We start from the raw sequence: 20,486 nt of genomic DNA, 5'->3' as shown, positions 1-20,486 counted from the left end.
ACCTCAGAGACACCATCCATACAGTCAGACACATTCATGCATTCTGGCGGTTTAGAGCTCCCAGCTCAGTTACCAACACTCTCACTTCCAAATCACAGTGAGTGCATGGATAGTGACAGAGGTTACAAGTTCCTGCACTTTATGTTAACAATTCCACTCAAGCTACTTTTGCTGACTGTACTGAAGAGGAGCCTTATGATGCCACATTTGGTGGATGTAAATAGATGGATGATGCATCTCCACTGTCCAAAAGTGAAACCATAACAGACAGGATATGAGCCCTGCTATCTCGCACTGATGACGTCATTTGGAGCCGGAGTCTGCCCAGTAGTGATCGAGCTATGTGGCTGCGCTAACATAGTCTTGCCTATGTACCTGCCTGCCCCAATCACAAGCAGTGCAGTTGTCAATCATGACATTTCACCCCCGTTTAATAGCATCAAATAACTAATTAAAACCAAACGCATTAGAAAAATGAATACTTGAACATGCATCGCTGTGATAAGACCTACACAAAATGACTGAACTCGTGCTGGTGTGGCCAGTGCCAGTGGTAAAAGTCATCTCACATTAAGTGGCGCTGGAAACACTGCTGGTGTGGGTCCTAATTGTGCCAGGGGGTGGGTTAGTAAGGGGCATCATCCAGTATTGGCCAACAGGGAGGCCAAGTCATCATTGCTGGTGAAGCCTGCAGGAGGTGTGAGCATGACCCTAAAATTCAACAAAAAATTAACTGAATTATTTGCACTTGTGCTTTTCCTACAGTGTCAAAATGACTTCAGGAGAAACGGCTGACTGAGTTATCAGTTCATTCTAACGTAGGTCTGGAACATTTGAAGTTTGTGTCAAAGGCACTTGGACGGCATTTGTTCTTGGAGGTGTCCGCCTATAAATGTTCATCCACAAAGTAGCAACAGAAACTGTCTGCTTCCAATCACAAATCTGCCTTCTCCTTAGTCTGCAGGCTGCAATTGATTGCTTTCCGATAATGGGCGGAGCTGTATACTGTCTGCTGGGTGTTACTGAGCTCATCTTAGGCTGCACCCAGATGTGAAAGATGGGACCGGCTAAGATGGATGGAAGCTGCCAGCCCTGGCCTACCAGCACAGCTGTCACCTGCAAGAACTTCATCACAACCTGAGACTGTTTCTTTCCCTGGTCACAGACTCATATCCCTCTCTTTCTCTCTCTCTCTCTCTGTGTGTGTGTGTGTATGTAGAAGGAAGAATCAGCACAGTGGCAAAAACCAGCACTAACAGATAATCAATAAAGCTGTCAGAAAAGCAGAGGGAGAATAGCAAGGGCAAATCTTTTTGACTCAAGTATTAAATGAAAAAGAGCACATGTGAGTTTCAGGAAAAGGAAATGCAACATGATACAACAAAGTAAAGGACAAGAGCTGCAAATCTCTGGATGTGCTTGGAATAATCAATAAGAAGTTGGACTGACCAGTCATTCAGCAGAGTGTAAGGCTACTTAGCAAAAGTCAGAAATTGTACCTGTGCACGACTCAGGGGACCACTAAGTCATAGCTCAGAGTTAAGTTAGTTATACATCAGTAATATTAAAGATGGTGTTGCTTTTTTATCAAGTATGATATTAAAGAACTGCGACTGACTGTCAACCAGTCGAGGGTGAACCCCGCCTTCCGCCCGGAGTCAGCTGGGATAGGCTGCAGCTCCCCCGCGACCCTCACGGATAAGCGGTATAGAAAATGGATGGATGACATTAAAGAATATTATTGTTTTTGAATGGTTTAAACTAACAAGATGTTAATTAATGAAGTTAAGAGGTGCTGGTATTTGGATTTTGTTACATTTGGTTTGGTAACAAAATTGGTTTACTATTATACTATATACAATAGCAATACTATATACTATATATACTAGACATGAATGTTAAACTTTTCCTTCAAATGAAAGATTGTACTGTATGCAGCTCTGCTATCAGCATCTAGAGCATTGACTATGATGTTAAAATAATCTTTTATTTGAATTCTTAATTAGCTTATTGTAAATCAATACAGCTAATGCTTCTTTAACAATATATATTACATGAGTCCCTGCTGCTGGCCAGGCCTTCCTCTCCCTGCATGCTGGACTCATGATTGATGCTCTATCTTTCACCAGTGGCACAAAAAGAGCTATGAGTCGGCATGGATGACTCTCTGTGATGCAGAATCAGCGTGTCAGAGGGCAGATTTGTTGAAAATTCAAGAGTCCGATCAATCCCCCAGCTCTGTGGCCCTCTGCTAGCCGGACAGCGGAGTCGTCCTTGATTTGGTCGTGTTGCTGCTGTGCGCGTGCTGAGCTCTGCTGTCAGCAGATTCTGGTGTTGTGGAGGTGCATACATAATTGAACTTCTTTCCCCTTTTCTACTGCCCTCCTGAGAGCCATGGAGATAAAGCAATAAATACTCAGCCTCAGCATTTAACAACCACCCTTCCCCGCTTCTGTTGCTGGGAGCCCACAAACATGTAATTACATTTCCACTTTTCAGGGGAACACACTTCACTGTGACCTTGTCATTTAAAGTTGAAGTGCTGACATACTGAGTGTCCATCTCATTTTTTGTGACCTTTTGGAGTTAAATGAATGTTTCATAGCTTGCAGTTTGCGCATTTTAGGAATTTACTTTTTATAAGCTGTTTAAGTTAGCGTTTGGATAGGAGAGCAGCTTACAAAGCTGCATCCTGTATTCCCTATGTTCCCAGCTCATTTTCAGTTCATTCATTGTTTCTCTGTGTCTCTTCATCCTTCTGTTTCTGTCTCTCTCTCTCTCTCTCTCTCTCCCTGTTAACTCCATGGCTATATATAGACTTCTGCATTGCAGATGTCCCAGAGCCCTGCAGTTCTGGAGGAGCTGCTGAGGACACCCAGCCAAAAATTCTGAAACACACAGAGCATAGGTCGAGCAGAAACAACACATTAACTATGAACCACAGCATGGGACACTCACAGTGTGACAGGACTCAGCACAGCAGCAGGATGTGCAGTTTACTGTGCCGAGCAACATGCAGGACATCACACTGCAGCAAGAACAGAGACAAAACCACTGCAGTCATAATCTTTGGGTGGGTGGGTATGTGAGTGTGTGGTGAGGGGTGCCATCGTGTTCATGTTAATGTTTCTGAACCACTGCCCCTGAACTCTTACATTCTTGCTTTAAAAAAACTGCAGCGTCACCGTTCGATTTTTAGAAGCTTTAGATGTTTTAAGCCTCAAGGATGAGATGGTGAATAAGCAGCCCTTCAAAAACAGTATTAATCACACTGTATGTTTATTTCAATAGACGCAGTTGTGATGATGTAAGAATGATAAATTGTTCAGATGTCAGTCAGATTACATATACCCTAATAATAAAGCTGGTGAAGTGATGTCTCAAATGTCACCAAAAGGAAAACAGCAACATATTAAAAGGTTTAAACATGATGTGTAGAAACACAGTCAGTAGCAAAACCAGTTACCAACAGAATACTGAATATAAGTAGGCACATGATTTAACAGAGCTTTTCAGACGTTAACATCAGTATTTCATGGTAATTAATTATATACAACAACATCAGTTTAGTCTTACAAAAATGACAACAATCCATATTCTTTTTCAAATAATTACAGAAACAGCAATTTAATGACAAAAAATAGAGTTTGTAAAGGAGTGTGTCAGGGAAGGCATCACTGATACTGACAAACAATTTTTGTCATATGTTCTGCAGTGATGGATAAATGTGATGATCAAACTACCGCTCAAGCTACAAATCTTTATGCCTACTGGAAGGAAATAACAGTTTGGCATCTGTTTGGCTTTCAAGACAAGACAAGGATGTTTGTGTCACAGTGTACACCTTTACATAAGGCATAAAAGGCATGTCGACAAGATATTGAAGAACACAAAGGCAACGTTTAACTAATATAAAAGCTAGAAATCAGCAGAGTATACTGACAGCTCCATTTACTCTGCATGCATAATTAGTCAGTCTGCTGTGATTTTCAGTGTACCAAGCATGACTTGAGCAAGTTGATTTCTTATCTTTTCTGTGATGCCTTGCAGATGCCTTGATGAGTCACAAGTCTGTAGAGAGACAAAAATACTTTTCAACAGTTAATGTTATCTTAAGATTAGTCTCAGATTTTGTAGCTTGTTCTTTCGATGATGCAGTCACCTTCACCATCCTGACCCTGATCCTTCTCTGTCACTGCTGCTTGTTCCAGTTATCAAGCACTGTTGATACCATTCATCAGTGGCTTTAGGGAAAGTGAACACCCTACACTGTGATGTCAGATCCTATTGAACTGTTGTATTTGGGCTGCAATGCTCACCCTCCTTCCACTTCAGCTGCAACAACAGTAGGCCATTAATTATTTATAACTGCTGGCTGCTGTCAGGCCACAGAGCTGACACACACAAACACACACAAAAACACAATTACAGTGAGCCTTTGCTGCCACTTGGTGTTTAAGGTGCATATTGCACTGTTACACCATCTATAATAGACCTACACAAAATTGATAATGCCACACATTTGTATAAATGGATGGTCCTCTAGGTAATGATGTTATTTTTGTTAATGAAAAGGACACCCATGATATTTTTAAAGTCCCGAGGAAAAGGGAGCATTTGTGTTGTTTGAAAATTTTAAAAAGTGTAAAGTGTTATTGCAGATTGTGGGTAAATGGACAAGTGTAATCACCCTGTCATCATATTTACAGTGTGTGTAAAACAAAGCGTATGACAAAATATGTGTGTCAGTTTCAAAGGGCCTCACTTAAGTTTGGCTGAAAAGCAAGCCACTAGTATATACTACAATTAAGGAAGAAGCTACACATACTTATAGCTAATGCTGTTAAGTTTTTGGATGATCTACAAGCACTCCAAACACAATACACAGTGTTTGTCTTGAATATAACCCACACCTCCTATGACATCAGAGGAGCCTGATGGCACCATCAACTTACCCAGAATGCAACCAAACATTAGCCACAATACCTTCAAAATAATATTTTTTTCATTTACCTCTGACACCTATTCCAACTAAGAGCTTCACACTTCCAAGCCAGCCTAGGTCAGGTACTCGTGTTTCTGCTTCTTCCCTATCAGGTGAGGTCATAAAGTGCTCCGGCAGCAAGAGCTCAGCTGGAACAAAAACATACAGGAAAGTAGATTGTTGGATTTATTGTCTTAACAGGGAAAGTAAACATGAAAATATCTCATGTCAATTTTAGTATAAACTGGAAATCTGTGCTAACATCTTATGACTTACGTTACCTTTCATAAAGCTTATCCTTTCTCCTTCCTTTACTTTAGATTTTCACTAGAACACATTCACGAGTTTCCATAAGGCGTCTATGTTGCTTTTATTTCTTTCTCTCATAGGTAAAATATCTACAACTATTTTAGTTTAAGCAGCTCAAAAATTAAATGAAAATTATCGCTGTCATTCATTTATGTGCTGTAATCACCCTTAAGACTACATTTACTGCCTTGTTGAAATAAAACTCACCAATTTTTAGTAAATCGTTTTGTTAATTTTTTTTTTTCACTGCTCCAACAATCTCCGACCATTGCTTGGTCAAAATAAAGACAGAATTCGTCAAATTAGATTGAAGATTAGATTAAAAATATTTTGGCTATGTATGACGGTGTTCCCTGATGCCAATATCCGTCCCTCTCCATTCTCTCTTGCTTCACCTCTTTGCTGGGTCCCTTCCGTCTCGCACATTAAAGTGCGAACCTCGTGTACACACCAACACCCCCCAGTCCAGCTAACTGAGCTAACTAGCTAATGCCAGCTTCAGTCAGGGATGTATAAAGAAAAACAAAAAAACAAAACAGTAGTTAGTGGTTGCTTTGTTGATATGCTGTCACTCATATGTTTAGATTAGGAATTCAACAGGTGATAAGTTCTTATATATTGCCTCTTTAATAAAATAGTATGTGCTGTAGTTAAGCATTTCTACAAGTGATTTTACAAGCAGACATTTTTACAGGCTCGGATACTGGCACACGAATTAATGTCACCTTCTGCTGGAGTTTGGAGAAAAATATATCTTTTAGCCTACTACAGTCCCGAATATAGTTTTCTTCCTTTATATTTTCTTCGTGTGATAACACTAACATTATATTTAAACGTAATAAATGTGATTTTACTTTGAAAACCGGAAGCTTTATTTGTCTTTCAGACCATCTCACTTGACATCTGTTTGGTTCTTCGATTGATAAGTGTTACTGTGTAATATCTAGATATAAGCTTAGCGGGAGATCTGTCAATCCCAATAACGAGCCTCTCGGAGCCACAGGACCTTCGCTGTTGTTATTAGGCTACGATCTGCTAAGATGACAGAGCTAAGGCACCGTGGGGCCAGAGACACCGACCCAACGTTACAACAGCAGGCGTCAGAAGACAAGGTAACGTTAACGTTAGCCAGGACTCAGTCCTACCATTTGGAAGTAGTGCTAACGCTAGCTAACCAGCTAGCTATTTTTGAATCTCAATGAATTATCCTAGTCTTGTCAAAATCGATGGAAATTCAGCATTTACACGTAGTTTTTACATCGGGCACTATTACCTGTTTACTAGAAGAGATATGACCTAAACACGATAAAGCCACTGAAATGCGCCATACAAATCATCCGCCAAGCTACTAATATTTTAGACTTGATTGGTTGATGCTACTTACGGTCTTCCTGGGTGTGCTTTCGTCGTGAAAACAACGGAGAAACCAAATACAAAAGTTAAAATGTTATCGAAATTGACTCTGCTTTTTTTAAAAAAGCAAAAAAAGAACAGGTATAGCGCCGACTTATAGAATGGCTGGCATTTTATAGTGATAGCATCAAGTTGTATTTGAGTCGGCGTGTTCAGTTTATGCTAAGCAAAGCAACCATTAACTGTAAAATATTTGATTGCTGTTTGGTAAGACATTTTGCAGCTCGCCACAGAGACAGTCTTGTACCGGGGCTATTTAAACGCTGCAGACGCATCAAAACGGCTCGTGTCTGCTCTGTTAATGTCTGTTGAATACTGTTATCGCCATATTGCAGAAAACTGTTTGTTTTTCCCAACAACCTTAGCTGTTTACTTTAACGTGCTAAACGACGAGGCTCGCTGACATGCGAGTGTAACTACAGCTACAGTTACAACGACAATAACAGCTGCTTACGGCGGAGTGATGATTACTGTCGTACTCAAACTTAACAGATAATAAGTACATCGTCTCTGTCATGAACATGTTCCCCAGGGAATAGTCGGAGCCAGGAAGGGGCGTGGTGATGCGTGTGGGGATCTGTGTAGGCCGACGGGACATGTTTACTCAAAGCTGGAGAACAACTAAATGCAAAGTAGTTGAGACGTTAGCTGCATCCCCACGACAAACCACACGGCTCATCCGTGGAGTCTGGTTGTTTACCAGTGAAGGCAGCTCAGAGAAATGACCTTTTATTCATGTATCATTTTTTTTTATTATTGTTTTTGGTCGTGACTTGTTTCAAAGCATTTTCATTGTTTTGTTTTTATTTTTAGTAAATATATGCTTATTAAGAATTTGATACCAGTAACAAGTCAAACAGTAGGGACAGGAGCAATAAAAGCCTGGGAAAGTTTACTGCTCAGAAATCACCTGTTTGGAACGTTCCACAGGTAAACGGGTTCATTGCTAACAGGTGATAGTATGGTAATATTAGGTAGACAAGCAAGGATGAGGTGCATGGGCTCAGAAACAATTTGTAAAAACCCAGTGCTGCTAAATGGTGAATTTGCATATGGTTGAATTTTGTATTTATCTATATTTTACCCAGTGTGTCAAGTTTTTTGGAATCAAGGTCATGTCGATGCTGAAATTCAAACTGTAATCTGGTTTATGGGAGGATGGGCAACAAGTAATATCAGATAACACTCATCTGTAAGATAATAACTGCAGGGCGTAAAACTCTTTAATGAAAAAAAAATCTTTGCGAAAAAGATCATTATTATTTGTTCTGAGTTATTCAGACTTTTTTTTAAAATCTAAATCAAATTTAATCTATGAATCAATCAGACATCAAACTTCCTAAACATTAAAGATGCCTCATAATCCTGCTGAAACGCCATCTCAGGATATCTGCGTGGTGTGTCATCTGCTTGTGTTAAATGAAGACAGTGTGTTCTGTGAGGCAATGTTGGGAAGTCTCATTCTAAGTGACCTCCTAAACACGTGTGGTGTTGAGCTATTCAAAACATTTTAAAACAGCTGATCTAAAATATTTGGGGCCTACGAACTTGCAGCATGACACAGTTGAAAAACTCTGAATCATGAAACTCTTTTCCTTTTGGCTTTATTTTGGAAGACTCCCACTCCTCTGGGTTTTACATGTCATGGTCTAAAAGCTCTAGGACTTTGGTAAACCTGAACACAAAAGTGCTCATTCTTTAACAGCTTGCAGATTTAGCTGTGTCCGTTGGTGCTGATCTTCCAGAAAGCATGAAAGGGGCGGAGTGTTTGTGTGAAACCAGCGCCTATTTTTAACTCAAGCATCCTGAATGACGGATACTGTCTCCATAGAAACCAGCAGGCGGAGAATGGGTCTGTCTGTGTGTGTTTGCTTGTGTTAGCTCCTGCTTTCAGTTGATGTGGTTTGACAAGTATTGATGGGGCGTATCATTTTGTAAGAGTGTTTCATATAATTTGAAGGAAAGTCAATGAAATTTTCCCAGTCTTGGAAAATGTGCAGTTCTGTTTTCTGTTAACTGAGCTGATCCAGTGTGAGAGCCAGTCCTTTGCTAAGGGACACTGTAACAAAAGTGGACACATACCGACTGTTGCAGCTGTCAAAATATTATCCTGAAACTCAGTGTTAAAGAGCTAGCTGAAGCAGTAGGACAGGGTATTATTTGACAGAAAAATACAAAAAAAATCTGTTTTTTTGTGCCAATGAGAAACTTTTAAATTATTTAAAAAATGAGAAAATTATTGTCACACTATGGCACTGTTACATTTAATAAGCCTTAACAAATATGAAGTGCAGCGGATGCAGAGTTCTGGTTTTCACTGTGGATTGGACTGCTTCTCTCTTATGTACATTGTTTAAAGAACTGGATAATGACACTGGATCTTAATACTCTTAAGCCAAGTGTTTAAGTGCTTTTATTCAGTTTAGGGATACAACAAAAACATATGCTGATGAAGTATTTCGTGGTACCTTCATACTCTGGAACTCTTTGGTGACCTCTAAATGCCAAGATATTTACAGTAAATAAGGATCTAATTTAGTGTTGTGGTTCTCATTTTATGAATTTGTCACAAATTCATAAAATGAAATGCTTATTCAACATAACTGTGAGGTGGCTGATTGTGACAGACTCACATAATGCACCTTTTAAGTTACCTGAGAAAGGGAAATTAAGTCCAAAAAATTGTTATGGTGTTAAATAACAGCAGAGGTGTAACCACCTAAACTTTGAGGTATGTTTGTTGTCATCACTGTAAAGGTAAATGTGTGGAAAGAGGCCCAAAATAACTGGCACAAAAAGCAACAGAGGAATATTATTACTACAGAAAAAATCCAGCTGCAGCAATGTAGTAGTGTCTAATTGTTAAAGCTGTAGTGTGAGGCTGAGGGGGCGTCACGAAGCTGCAAGCCGAGCCGACCATCTGCTTTGTAAGTGTGGGGTGAGAACTCTGAGCCTAATGTGGTTGCCAGCAGCAGAGAGGTGAGTGGGGGTTGAAAAGTGAAAGGACAGACTGACCCGAAGAAACCTCTCTGTCTTCTGCAGGCTGTCACTGCGTGTAACTGCCACCGTCTGATGACACTCATCCTTCCATCCTTTTATTGTTGTCATCATAGGGAGGCGGAGATCAGTGTGTTTTCAACAGACTTCCATCTGTAAGCAGATGGTTTTGAGAAATCAACAATATGGATGGAGATGATTTGGCGCCGCATTTCGCCGCCCACACACACAGTCCTGCACTGGCAGTCCTGATGCTGTTAGCTTAATGCTGTATGTCCTGCCTGATCGGATGAATCTCCTGCTGTTTGTTCAGTGACATATCAATATTTGATTGAGAGCATATCAGTTTACAGATCATAGAATATTTATGCATTTTAAATTAAGTGTGTCTATAAACGGACTGGACTAATGCGATCTTGAGCAGCAGGGCATCTGTTGCCCACCCACACAGGTGTTTTCTATTATTTTGGCTCCTTAGACCTTTTCTCAGCACTGTGTTATATATTGATTGTGCTACATTGACCATTTGTCAAACACCTGTCCTGAACAGTGATGATCCAATCATAGATCAGTCAACTGACCAGATGGCCTGTCAGATTTTGGATTGTTGGGGCAGGATGTTTGAGGCTGTGGTGAAATTTTAAGATTTTTCCAGATTGACTGCCAGTGATGGCCCTCTGTGTCTAACAACTGGCTATCTGAGTCTAACAACTGGCTAGTGGCTGTGAGACTGTTAATGAGTTCAGGTATGACTAGTTAACGATCTGTTGTTCTTATGGATTTCATGTGGATTGGAGTGAAACTTCCTGGGTATGGATGGGAGGACAGCATTGTAAGCATTGCAAGAGAGATTATGTCTAAGTCCACCACCTCTGTTAAGTGAAGGTTTTTCCAACTTAACATAGATGGCTTCCTTGACCCTTCTTTCGTACCACCTGTCCTCTCTGTCAAGAATGTGGACATCGTTGTCATCAAAGGAATTAAAAAGTCACCCACAGACAGGATTTTCAACTAGCTCCCAGCTGATTATATATATATATATATATATATATATATATGTATGTATGTATGTATGTATGTATAGTGTGAGGAAGTGATACACAAATATATATATACATATATTTACATATGTATATATATCACTTCCTCACTCTTCTGTTATTGTAGTGCCTGTGGGAGAGGAATAACTTACACCTTTTATTTTCTTTAAGGTAAACAGAGTTTGGTGACCTCAAAAAAAGTCATTTTGTAAAGAAATGCTGTTTAGCTTATTATAATTGGAAACGTTAGTGCGGGTGGCAGGGAATTTTAAGCTAAATAGCATCTATTATTATTTTAGTTACTTTAAACCGCACTATATTATATTGTAATAGGTGAAATTAGAATGTAGTGTGACTGCATCTTTCTGCATTACTGGTATTATAGCCATTATGAATGACTGCTTTCAGCTCAGAAAATCAGTTGACAGTTTGTACTTGAATACTCAAAACCAAGAGCCATCTAACCCCATCATGTGATTTGTTTGAGGCCATCCCTGTGGCATTCGTCTTGTAAATAGTATTTACTTCTAGTTTGACTGCTTACACTGTGACATAAAGGAAGAGCTGCTTTTACATTCCTTAAGCCGCACAGGCTCCGTGTTGTTGTATGTATGCAAATACAGTCACGTCATATCCTTGAATCTGTTTTATTATCTAAATAAGAGCTACTCTTAATGTGCTATGTTCAACCGAACCTTAACATGAAGCCATCTAAAATCTAAGTATGCTTTAAATGCAGAAACTGAAGAGTCGTTCATGTTTTTTGTGATTGTGTGGTTGTACCTGGTGTCCTATCACCACCACAGCATGTTTGCTAAGTGTCAGTGTCTCATTTCTCCTCCACCTGTTTGGTTGTCAGGGCTCAGATGGTGAGCTGAAGGTGGAAAAAGATGGGGTGTCAGACAGCGAGTCCAAGGTGGATTCGGGGATCCCAGAGGTGCCGGTCCCTTCTGATGACACCCCCGTGGTTCTGAACAAGGCCCTGTCTGGACTCTCCTCAAGGTACTATCACTGTTAAAGAATTTGTCTGCAGTAATGAAAGCTGTCTTTAAAGTGTTGGACAATATGACGGTAAGGCAGTGTGCTGAGCGTGCTCACTAGACTTTCCCTGAAAAGATGTTGGCCAGCATAGAATATGAATATGAAGTTTGACATCTTTAAAAACTGCTCTGTATTCTGCATTATGCTGTGAGCCATTACAATGTTCTGCATAGAGCTAAAATAAGAGGCCTTTGCTTTTCCTGTGCTTTACACATGTGGAGGTGTCATGATTCAGATGAAGGACTCCCTCCTCACACATAGTTTCCCTTGAATAGCAGATTCACTGTTGAACTGTTTAACTTGTTTACCGGGCAGTCACTTTATTATCAAACCCAAGGTGTCCTGTGCAAGACACAGTTACACGTCTCTTTCAACACTATGTTATATGGATAATTATCAGTTATCACGACTCATATAAGCGATTATATACATCAAGGTGTCTTGAAGGACAAACATAACAAACTTGGCAGAGAAAACACTGAACCTGTGCTTGAGTTGTCCTGTTATGCTAACATTATCGCACACCTGCCACTGTTTTGATTCAGTTTTCATTGTGGCGAATGGTTCTTCGTGTTTATTAACCTCTGTGTTTTCTTTGAAAGGACTTTGAGCTCAAGTGTCTGTGTGTCTCTTTCAGGTGGAAGAACTGGTGGGTTCGAGGCATCCTCACACTAGCCATGATCTCCTTCTTCTTCCTCATCATCTACTTGGGCCCCATGGTGCTTATGATGATTGTGAGTACAAACAGCTTATATTTAAGGTTTGATTTTCACAGTGAGTTGTACAGTGTGTTGACGTTGATTACTCTCCACAACACACTGATGTGGATTAATGGGATCCAGGCCCTTTAAGAACATAAGAACGTGCAGGGTTGCTGCTTCTGTCACCTGGGTATTCCCTGAAAATAGGCCTGTCAGCCATTTTGTGTCACTAGGACATATTCAATCTCTCTCTTTCACACTCACACTCACACTTACTCACACACACACACACACACAGAGGAGATGCTCCAGTAGTTTTGTCCCTAGTGACACTGTATTTCTCTGTGCAGGTCCTTTGTGTTCAGATCAAGTGCTTCCAGGAAATCATCACCATTGGCTACAGTGTGTACCACTCCTACCATTTGCCCTGGTTTAGGACATTGAGTTGGTGAGGGCTTACACACACACACACACACACACACACGCACACACACACACGCAATGTCATGCAATTTTATAAAAGTGTTATGAACACATTAAATATCCGTGCTTGCATCTTACTTATTGTGTTGTCTGATGTTTTATTTTGTTGCAGACTTCCCGAGGTTTGTTTTCTGACCCCTTTAAATCTTAAGTAGATCATAGATTATTAAGCCAATCAGCAAAAATTACCGCTAATCATCAGTGCTGTTTGATTTTAGATATAGTGGTGTACAGTATAGTGTGATAGATAAAGAAGTCCTGCTCATTCACTATGCCATGAGCTTGAGAAATCAAAATTGTATCCCATGTACCATTAGTCATTTTGACCTGCATTTAACATAACATTTGTCATGGAGAGTCAGTGAGCAAAGTTTGTGTTAGACTGAATGTCTCAGCCTCACTGGTTTTTCTGCAGGCATAGTGAATGTACAGTCTGATCAGCTGCTGCTGTCAGTAAGCTGTGAGATGTGTACATTGCTTTCACATCTATGTCCCACAGGTACTTCCTGCTGTGTGTGAACTACTTCTTCTATGGTGAGACAGTGACGGATTACTTCTTCACACTGGTGCAAAGGGAGGAGCCCCTTCGCATCCTCAGCAAATACCACCGCTTTATCTCCTTTGCCCTCTACCTCACAGGTACAAGCACTGAGCCTCCTGCTGAGAACAAAGCCTAAAAGTCATCATGTCATTTTGGAAATGTGTCGCATCATCATGTCAGCGGGCCACAGGAGCATTTCATCATCCGCATTATTTGGTGGAGACTCATGTCATAATACATTTTGTTCTTGCATAGTACATTGGACTGCACTTTTATGGGCAAAGCAGAGAAGAAGTGACATGTGGTGAACAAAACACTGTAAACCAACCCCAGCAATTTCAAGCAAATACTTTCTATTAGAATTTGACTATACGTTTTATTGTGGTCTAATCAACAGCACACAGTAGATAAGTGTACCTTATGAGGTAGATAGTTTTTTATTGTAGACACCATGCTAACTGGAGAGGCCCCACTTCCTGTGCTACAGATTGTCAGTTAGTAATTCAGTGCTACTAAAGCTGCTGGCTGGTGCCAAACAGGATGTGCAGAGGAAGGAAGCACCTTGACTGTCTCTGCCTCTTGCCTCCTAGAGTCAAGGCGAAACTAAATGGTTCGCCTTTCTCACGTTGTCTTGAAGTACCAGAGAATGCTCAACTCTGCAGTATTTTGGCATGACCTATTCACAGGAGCGGAGTAAATTTCTGTCTTGACCTCTTTTGTCCTCGTAAAAGCCCATTTTTGCCTGGCATACTCTCTGCTTTGCTACACCTTCTCCTCACCTCAGTCTTGTACAAAGTGTTTCAGCTATCTTGAGCTGCAAATCAATTCTGGGCTTTGTCTGAAGTAGGTCAAGCTAAATTTAGTTGTGTTTGTCCAAAGATGACCGGGATTCTGACTTAATTAATCTCCCTCCCCTTCCTCCCCCTCCGCTTCCTTATTATTTCCCTGTTAAATATTTCACACAGTATTCGTCATGTTGTTGCAGGTTTCTGCATGTTTGTGCTGAGTTTGGTGAAGAAACACTACCGCCTTCAGTTCTACATGGTAAGTGGCCCCCTGCCTCCTCCTGACCTCTAGCCTCAAGGCTCCTGGGTTATTGATGAGGCTTCCTAAAACATAAATCAAGTGTATGGAGTGAGCCAGAGGGTTGCTGTAATAGAAATGCCTGGCACACAGTCATTCCAATAGTTGTTCATTTAACCAGAAAACCATTGCACAGTAAAATTGTTGCAAAATGCATCCTATCAGGTCCACAGAGCCTGCCCTACATAAAAAGCCAGTGTCTTTGTCATTAACAGATGCAGACAGAAAAAAGTGATGAAAAATTTATGAATATATTTATCCTGGCAGAATTTTCAGAGTACAGTTTTGCATGCACGTACACACATACTCCCTCCTGTCATTTGAAAAATCCCATCTCTGTGCAGCTGGTTGGGTGTTGCTCTCCAGCAAATCATTTCTCTCTGAAAATGTTGTGACTATGTGTCCAGTCTGTCAAGAATTATTAGGAATACTCACATGAATGAGGTTTTAATTGCCATCAAATATAAACTTATCCTAGAGTAAACATACTTGCTTAATCTTACTGTCGTATTGTCTCTACAGTTTGGTTGGACTCATGTAACTCTGCTGATTGTGGTGACTCAGTCTCACCTTATCATTCACAACCTGTTTGAGGGCATGATCTGGTGAGTGAACCATCCTTTATCTTCAATAATAATGTACACATAAATTAAATCAGCAGTAAAATGACTTCTTCCCTCTGTCTTCTGCACAAGTCAAATCTAATCACGCTGAAGCCCAGTTTCGTTTATTTGTAGTCCGTGATGGTAAAATTCCTTACTTTGTCAAATTGCCCTACCGCATGTTTCACAAAACATCATTTCACTTTGTCTCACATGTGACACATGTGTGCACACTCTTTTTTGTCATAATAGGTTCATTGTACCAATTTCCTGTGTCATCTGTAATGACATCATGGCCTACATGTTTGGGTTCTTCTTTGGCCGCACCCCTCTCATCAAGGTTGGTTGTCTTGCTGTTACTTTTATCTTTAGAAATCATTAATACAAAGCATCAGGTCAGATTCTTGTGACTACCTTCATAATGTTGGCCGATTATTGTGCTCTTCAGTTTTGGTTGTAATGCCATTCAGTCCTGTGTGGACACACATAAACATAATCAATGTCTAAGAGGTTACTCTGTGGGGTACAAGGTGACATATTAACCTGGTATCCACACTGTGTTCTCTGCAGCTGTCGCCCAAGAAAACATGGGAGGGATTCATTGGTGGCTTCTTCTCCACCATTGTGTTTGGCATCTTGGTAAGAAGGGGTTTTTATCTCGTAGCCTTATAGAGAATTTTGTCTGTTTTGATACCTTAGTGTTGACATTTTCCCAAATGTTTTCAGAGATTTGTGCTAGCACAGCTAAGAAATGTGATGTGTGTGTGTGTGTGTGTACACACTTCTTACCTATCTTTTAAATGTGTCTTGTTGTAAGTTCCCAACAGATGTAGTCTGGCCACAGTTGCCCAGATAATAAAATAAGACAAAAGATTAGGCTGAGATGTAAACATTTCCCAAGTCTATATTACCATTCAGAGTTAATATACGTTTCTCAATCTCTGAAGTTGTTAAGATGTGGCCTTTTACCTCAAGTTCACTGAAGTGTGCAACATGTATGTTAGGACTCTTTAAACTAAAAGCCACAAGACACTGAGTAAGTGAAGCCTGCTCTCCTTCCAGCTCTCTTATGTGATGGCAGGCTGCCGTTACTTTGTGTGTCCGGTGGAGTTCAACAATGACTCCAATAGTTTCCAGGTGGACTGTGAACCATCTGAGCTTTTCCAACTCCAGGACTACGCCCTGCCCAGCATCTTGGAGTCTGTCACTGGATGGGTAAGACTCAGATGTTCTCCTCGTGTTTACTCCTTGTCTTTCGTATGACTTCACTGTTTCTTTTGGCATTACTGCACCGCAAGTCACATCCACACACACAACCTAAAGGCAACAGGTAACAGTTAAGAAAGTAGTGTGAAAAGCTGCAACGCTTTACCAGTTTGTTAAAAAATATGAGGAATCCAAGAATATACTGTATTTTTACAGTACAATACATGGAACACACCACCTCTGTAAAGTTGTAGAAACATATACTTTAATATGTCTTTTTTAATGTCTATTTTTTTTAAAAGAATGTTTTTTATTTATGAGGCAGACCTACATTCAGACGCTGACCTCTGCTCTGGTCTAACACTTTCTTCCTGTCTCCACAGACCACAGTGCGTCTCTATCCGTTCCAGATCCACAGCATTGCTCTCTCCACCTTCGCCTCTATTGTGGGACCATTTGGAGGCTTCTTTGCCAGCGGCTTCAAGAGAGCCTTCAAGATCAAGGTGGGGTGACGGACCCCTGGACTTGCACCATTGCAGACAGTTTATTTTTATGTCCCTGAAGCCAGATGTAGATTCCCATATGCTAAGTCATATGCTTAATTACATACACAGTAAAGTAACTGTTTATGTCTGTCAGTCCAAGCACATGTACCGTCCTTTGTCCTTTCAGGATTTTGCCAACACTATCCCAGGTCATGGTGGCATCATGGACAGATTCGACTGCCAGTACCTCATGGCTACATTTGTTAATGTCTACATTGCTAGCTTCATCAGGTAAACACATGTCTATATGAAATAATAAAATGTTGATCAGGTGCTTGTCCTGTTATCATAGTTCTCCTGTAGAACAGATTAACACATTTTGACTCTGACATTAGTTGTTATTTCTGACATGATGGCTTCTTGCATTCAGACTGGTAGAGAAAAGCAGCTTGTCATTTCTTTCCCTTCTATCACTGTTTTTTTCCTGTGTAAACCACAGCTATGTGTAGCACTCATTATCAGCTGTAGCCATCTAGTTTGTTAATTACTGTTAAGTCAGTGAGTTGACTGAAACCTGTCTCTGTCTCCAGCTGATGCATATGAAAATGAAAGCCCTGCAGAAGGGTCTTAATTGTACAGTTGATGGCTACATGCATGATATGCTGTACCAATGCTGTGTAATGCTGCAGCTAAAGCTTACAGGGCCCAGGAACACTATTGCACGGTAGCTAATTAGCTTTAGTATTACAGTACTTCATTAGCAGGAAAAATGTGCAATAGCCTTTTAGATGCTTGCTATTCAACAGCATGTTTTGACAAGCAGCTGCATGGTCCGTTTTTGTGCTTTTTCTCTTCTCAAGCCGTATGTTTCAGTTCTACAAGAGAAATGGATTTGAAAATGCGGACTAACCCCCAAATTGAGTAATTAACAAAAGCAGTGCGTAGCTGCTGATGTTAACCTAAACTAAGAAAAAACCACCTGAACAGAGCTTTTGAGTTAATGTGTTACTGTACAAAATAATGTTGTCAGCAAGTGATTTTTAAGTTTTTAGCCTTGGTAATGTTTACTCTAGTAGGTTGTAAACTAGCAAGCAGGTCATTGCAGCTTTTGTTATAGTAGACAAACGTTCTGGTTAATCCATTTCTCAGAAGTCCAGCTACTGTTGTTAAGCCATGCCGATCACTGATTTACCAGAAGTCATTTCACAGCAAAGCCAATTCTCAGTTCATTTTGAAAAGAGGATCTATGTTTGATTATCTTCTCACTGCTCTCAGGGGCCCCAACCCGAGCAAGGTGATTCAGCAGCTCCTGGCCCTTCGTGTTGATCAGCAGCTCCACATCTTCAACTCCCTAAAGGCTCACCTGACAGAGAAGGGCCTGCTGCCAGCGCTGGAGGAGGTCGCTGCCTAGAGCCATCCACAATGGTTTGCCCCAGTGTGGGGAGATCAGAGAGGAGGGCAGCATCTGAGGGCCCTGCAGCCCAGGAGCTCTGGGAGACTCACAGTGCTTCGTGTGAGCGTGAACACATCCAAGAAAAAGAAAAAGGAAAAAAAAAACAAAACAAAGCAAACTACTAAAGCCTTGGGTCATTCCATTTTATTTGAGTGTGAGAGTCAAGCATGTTCATTGTGTGAATCGTTTCTGACACCAGTGTTTCCAGGTTAAGTTAGTGAATTACTGTACTGTTACACACTTCTATTACGGCCATCTTGTATCTATTTACACTGTTGAACAAAACATTTGGTCAGTTGTACATTTCTACCTGTATACAGGATAACCTCTATATACTGTACCTATTAATGTGTGTTAAAATTTTATTGTACTTTTTCTTTTAATGCACTGCTCTCGACCCGGTTACTCATTGTATTGTTATTCCAGCTGCACCCCTCGCCAAATTTCGGTTTTAATTTTCTTTATTGTGATTGTTTCTATTTATGCATAGATGGGTTTTATATTTAGTATGTTCTATGATATCTTAATGTCGTGTCTGTTTTATTCAGACTGAATTCACCTTTGCCATCTGCCACGTGCATTTATGTGTGTGTGTGTGTGTGTCTTTTTTCCTGTGTTTTCACTGCCATTTCAAAGCCTGTCTTGCTCATTCAAGTCATCATGATACCACATGATATCAAGCAGTAGTGGCCTAAGATGAACAGCTAAGTTACCCTGAAATATTTGGACAAGATCAGTGCATCTTACAAGTAAAGAGTTTGTGTGTTGGTTGGGTTTGTGCTGTAAAGACAAGTTAGTGGTGCTCCATACATAGATATTTTTATTAAGGCTCAAAAGTGATCTCTGAAGGCCAGTGCGAGAGACACCAGCACCCCTTTCAGGCTAAATGCAAAAGCAGAAAGGTCCTCATTTAAAAACCTGTTCTACATCTAACACTCTGTTTGTCTCTAACAGAGTTGTTGTAGGGTTTACACGTGCTTAGCAAGGTAACAGGACTGTTGCATTATTCCCTCTATTTGTGACATTGCTGGAACAAGTAAGACACGGCAATGGTTTGCCAGCACCTGCTTCCATCATTGTTCGGCTTGGCGTTTGTGAGTGGCAGCAGTTGTGCCACTTGTGGTCTCATGCATTTGATATTCAGGTTGAAGTATGCCATTACAGTCTGCTATTGTATAAACAGCTGTCAGTGTTCAAGAGGTTTTACAATGAGATTCTGTGTGCCACTGGCAGATGTTTGTTTCATTTGGTGGTAAAATATAAAAGCTGAAGATGCTCCAGTGTTGACCTCATTTCTGTTTTAATGCTCTTGTTATGCTACAGACTGTCAAAGGGATGATAGTGACTTAACAGACATTTATTTAAATGAAAAACTCTAATGATGTCTTAGTGAAGCCAGTGGATTTAAGCTTGAAGATTTAAGATTTAGTAGAAAGCCTGTTACAAAAAACATAAACATGTAGCAGTCAGGGAGAGGGAGGCTCTAATGAACATTGTGATGCATTGTGGGACATGTAGGCTCAACTGATGCTAAGAATAGGAATTCAGTTTTGATTATCATTGTTTCACTCTGCATTTTGCAAGTTGCCCACCTTTATGGAAATGTCGTAGTAAACTGTTGGAGTACTCCTTTTAAATTACCAATCCCGTTTGGTCCCATTTCTTAAGATTGTTTCAGTCACTTATACAAACGTGAGGACAAATGTACTTGCATTTCAAGACTTAGAAGAAGATCTTGTAAACCGTTTTTTGTTTAGAACAAGTAAAATAACTTGTGTTTGACTTGGGCTTAAAATTTGCAAAAGATTCCAAAACACACAGCTTATATAGTGTGTGTAGTGGTGTGACCTAGTAAAACTGCAAATGGTTATCAGTCCCAAGTGTTTCTGGCTTGTTGTGCTATCGAGTTCTCTAGGTATTACAGCAAACATATTTTGTGTATGTGGGTCCGATTCTGACCAGACAGCAATACTCATTAGTCATCCAATCACCTCATTCATCATCTTGTTTCTGTCCAATCAGAAAAAAGGAATTGCTTTCTCCTTTTCAGTTAAAGCCAAATGAAGTATGAGGAAGTTGCTTGGATTACCACAGGCATTGACCTATAGTATATACATCTGTGTGACAGGTGTAACCCATGCACAACCA

At 40.4% G+C, this 20,486-nt stretch overlaps 1 protein-coding gene and 1 long non-coding RNA gene across 2 annotated transcripts in view; one reads left to right on the top strand and one right to left on the bottom strand.

The window, feature by feature from the left end:
- The window catches only part of LOC124057782, a 1,110,263-nt gene that overhangs the window by 128,104 nt on the left and 961,673 nt on the right, over window positions 1-20,486 (bottom strand). The gene's annotated exons all lie outside the window — the stretch shown is intronic.
- On the top strand, window positions 6,173-19,614 carry cds2 (CDP-diacylglycerol synthase (phosphatidate cytidylyltransferase) 2). The gene is made up of 13 exons (XM_046386285.1): window positions 6,173-6,405; window positions 11,603-11,745; window positions 12,422-12,518; window positions 12,836-12,933; window positions 13,468-13,607; window positions 14,495-14,553; window positions 15,115-15,197; window positions 15,447-15,534; window positions 15,765-15,833; window positions 16,257-16,409; window positions 16,784-16,903; window positions 17,073-17,176; window positions 18,161-19,614. The coding sequence occupies exons 1-13, from the start codon at window positions 6,334-6,336 to the stop codon at window positions 18,294-18,296; spliced, it is 1,362 nt and encodes a 453-aa protein (XP_046242241.1). The 5' UTR covers window positions 6,173-6,333; the 3' UTR covers window positions 18,297-19,614.

This window comes from Scatophagus argus, chromosome 4, assembly GCF_020382885.2.
Source record: "Scatophagus argus isolate fScaArg1 chromosome 4, fScaArg1.pri, whole genome shotgun sequence".
NCBI lineage: Eukaryota > Metazoa > Chordata > Actinopteri > Scatophagidae > Scatophagus > Scatophagus argus.
The sequence above is the reverse complement of the archived record's forward strand: the minus strand, read 5'-3'. Positions and strand labels throughout refer to the sequence as shown.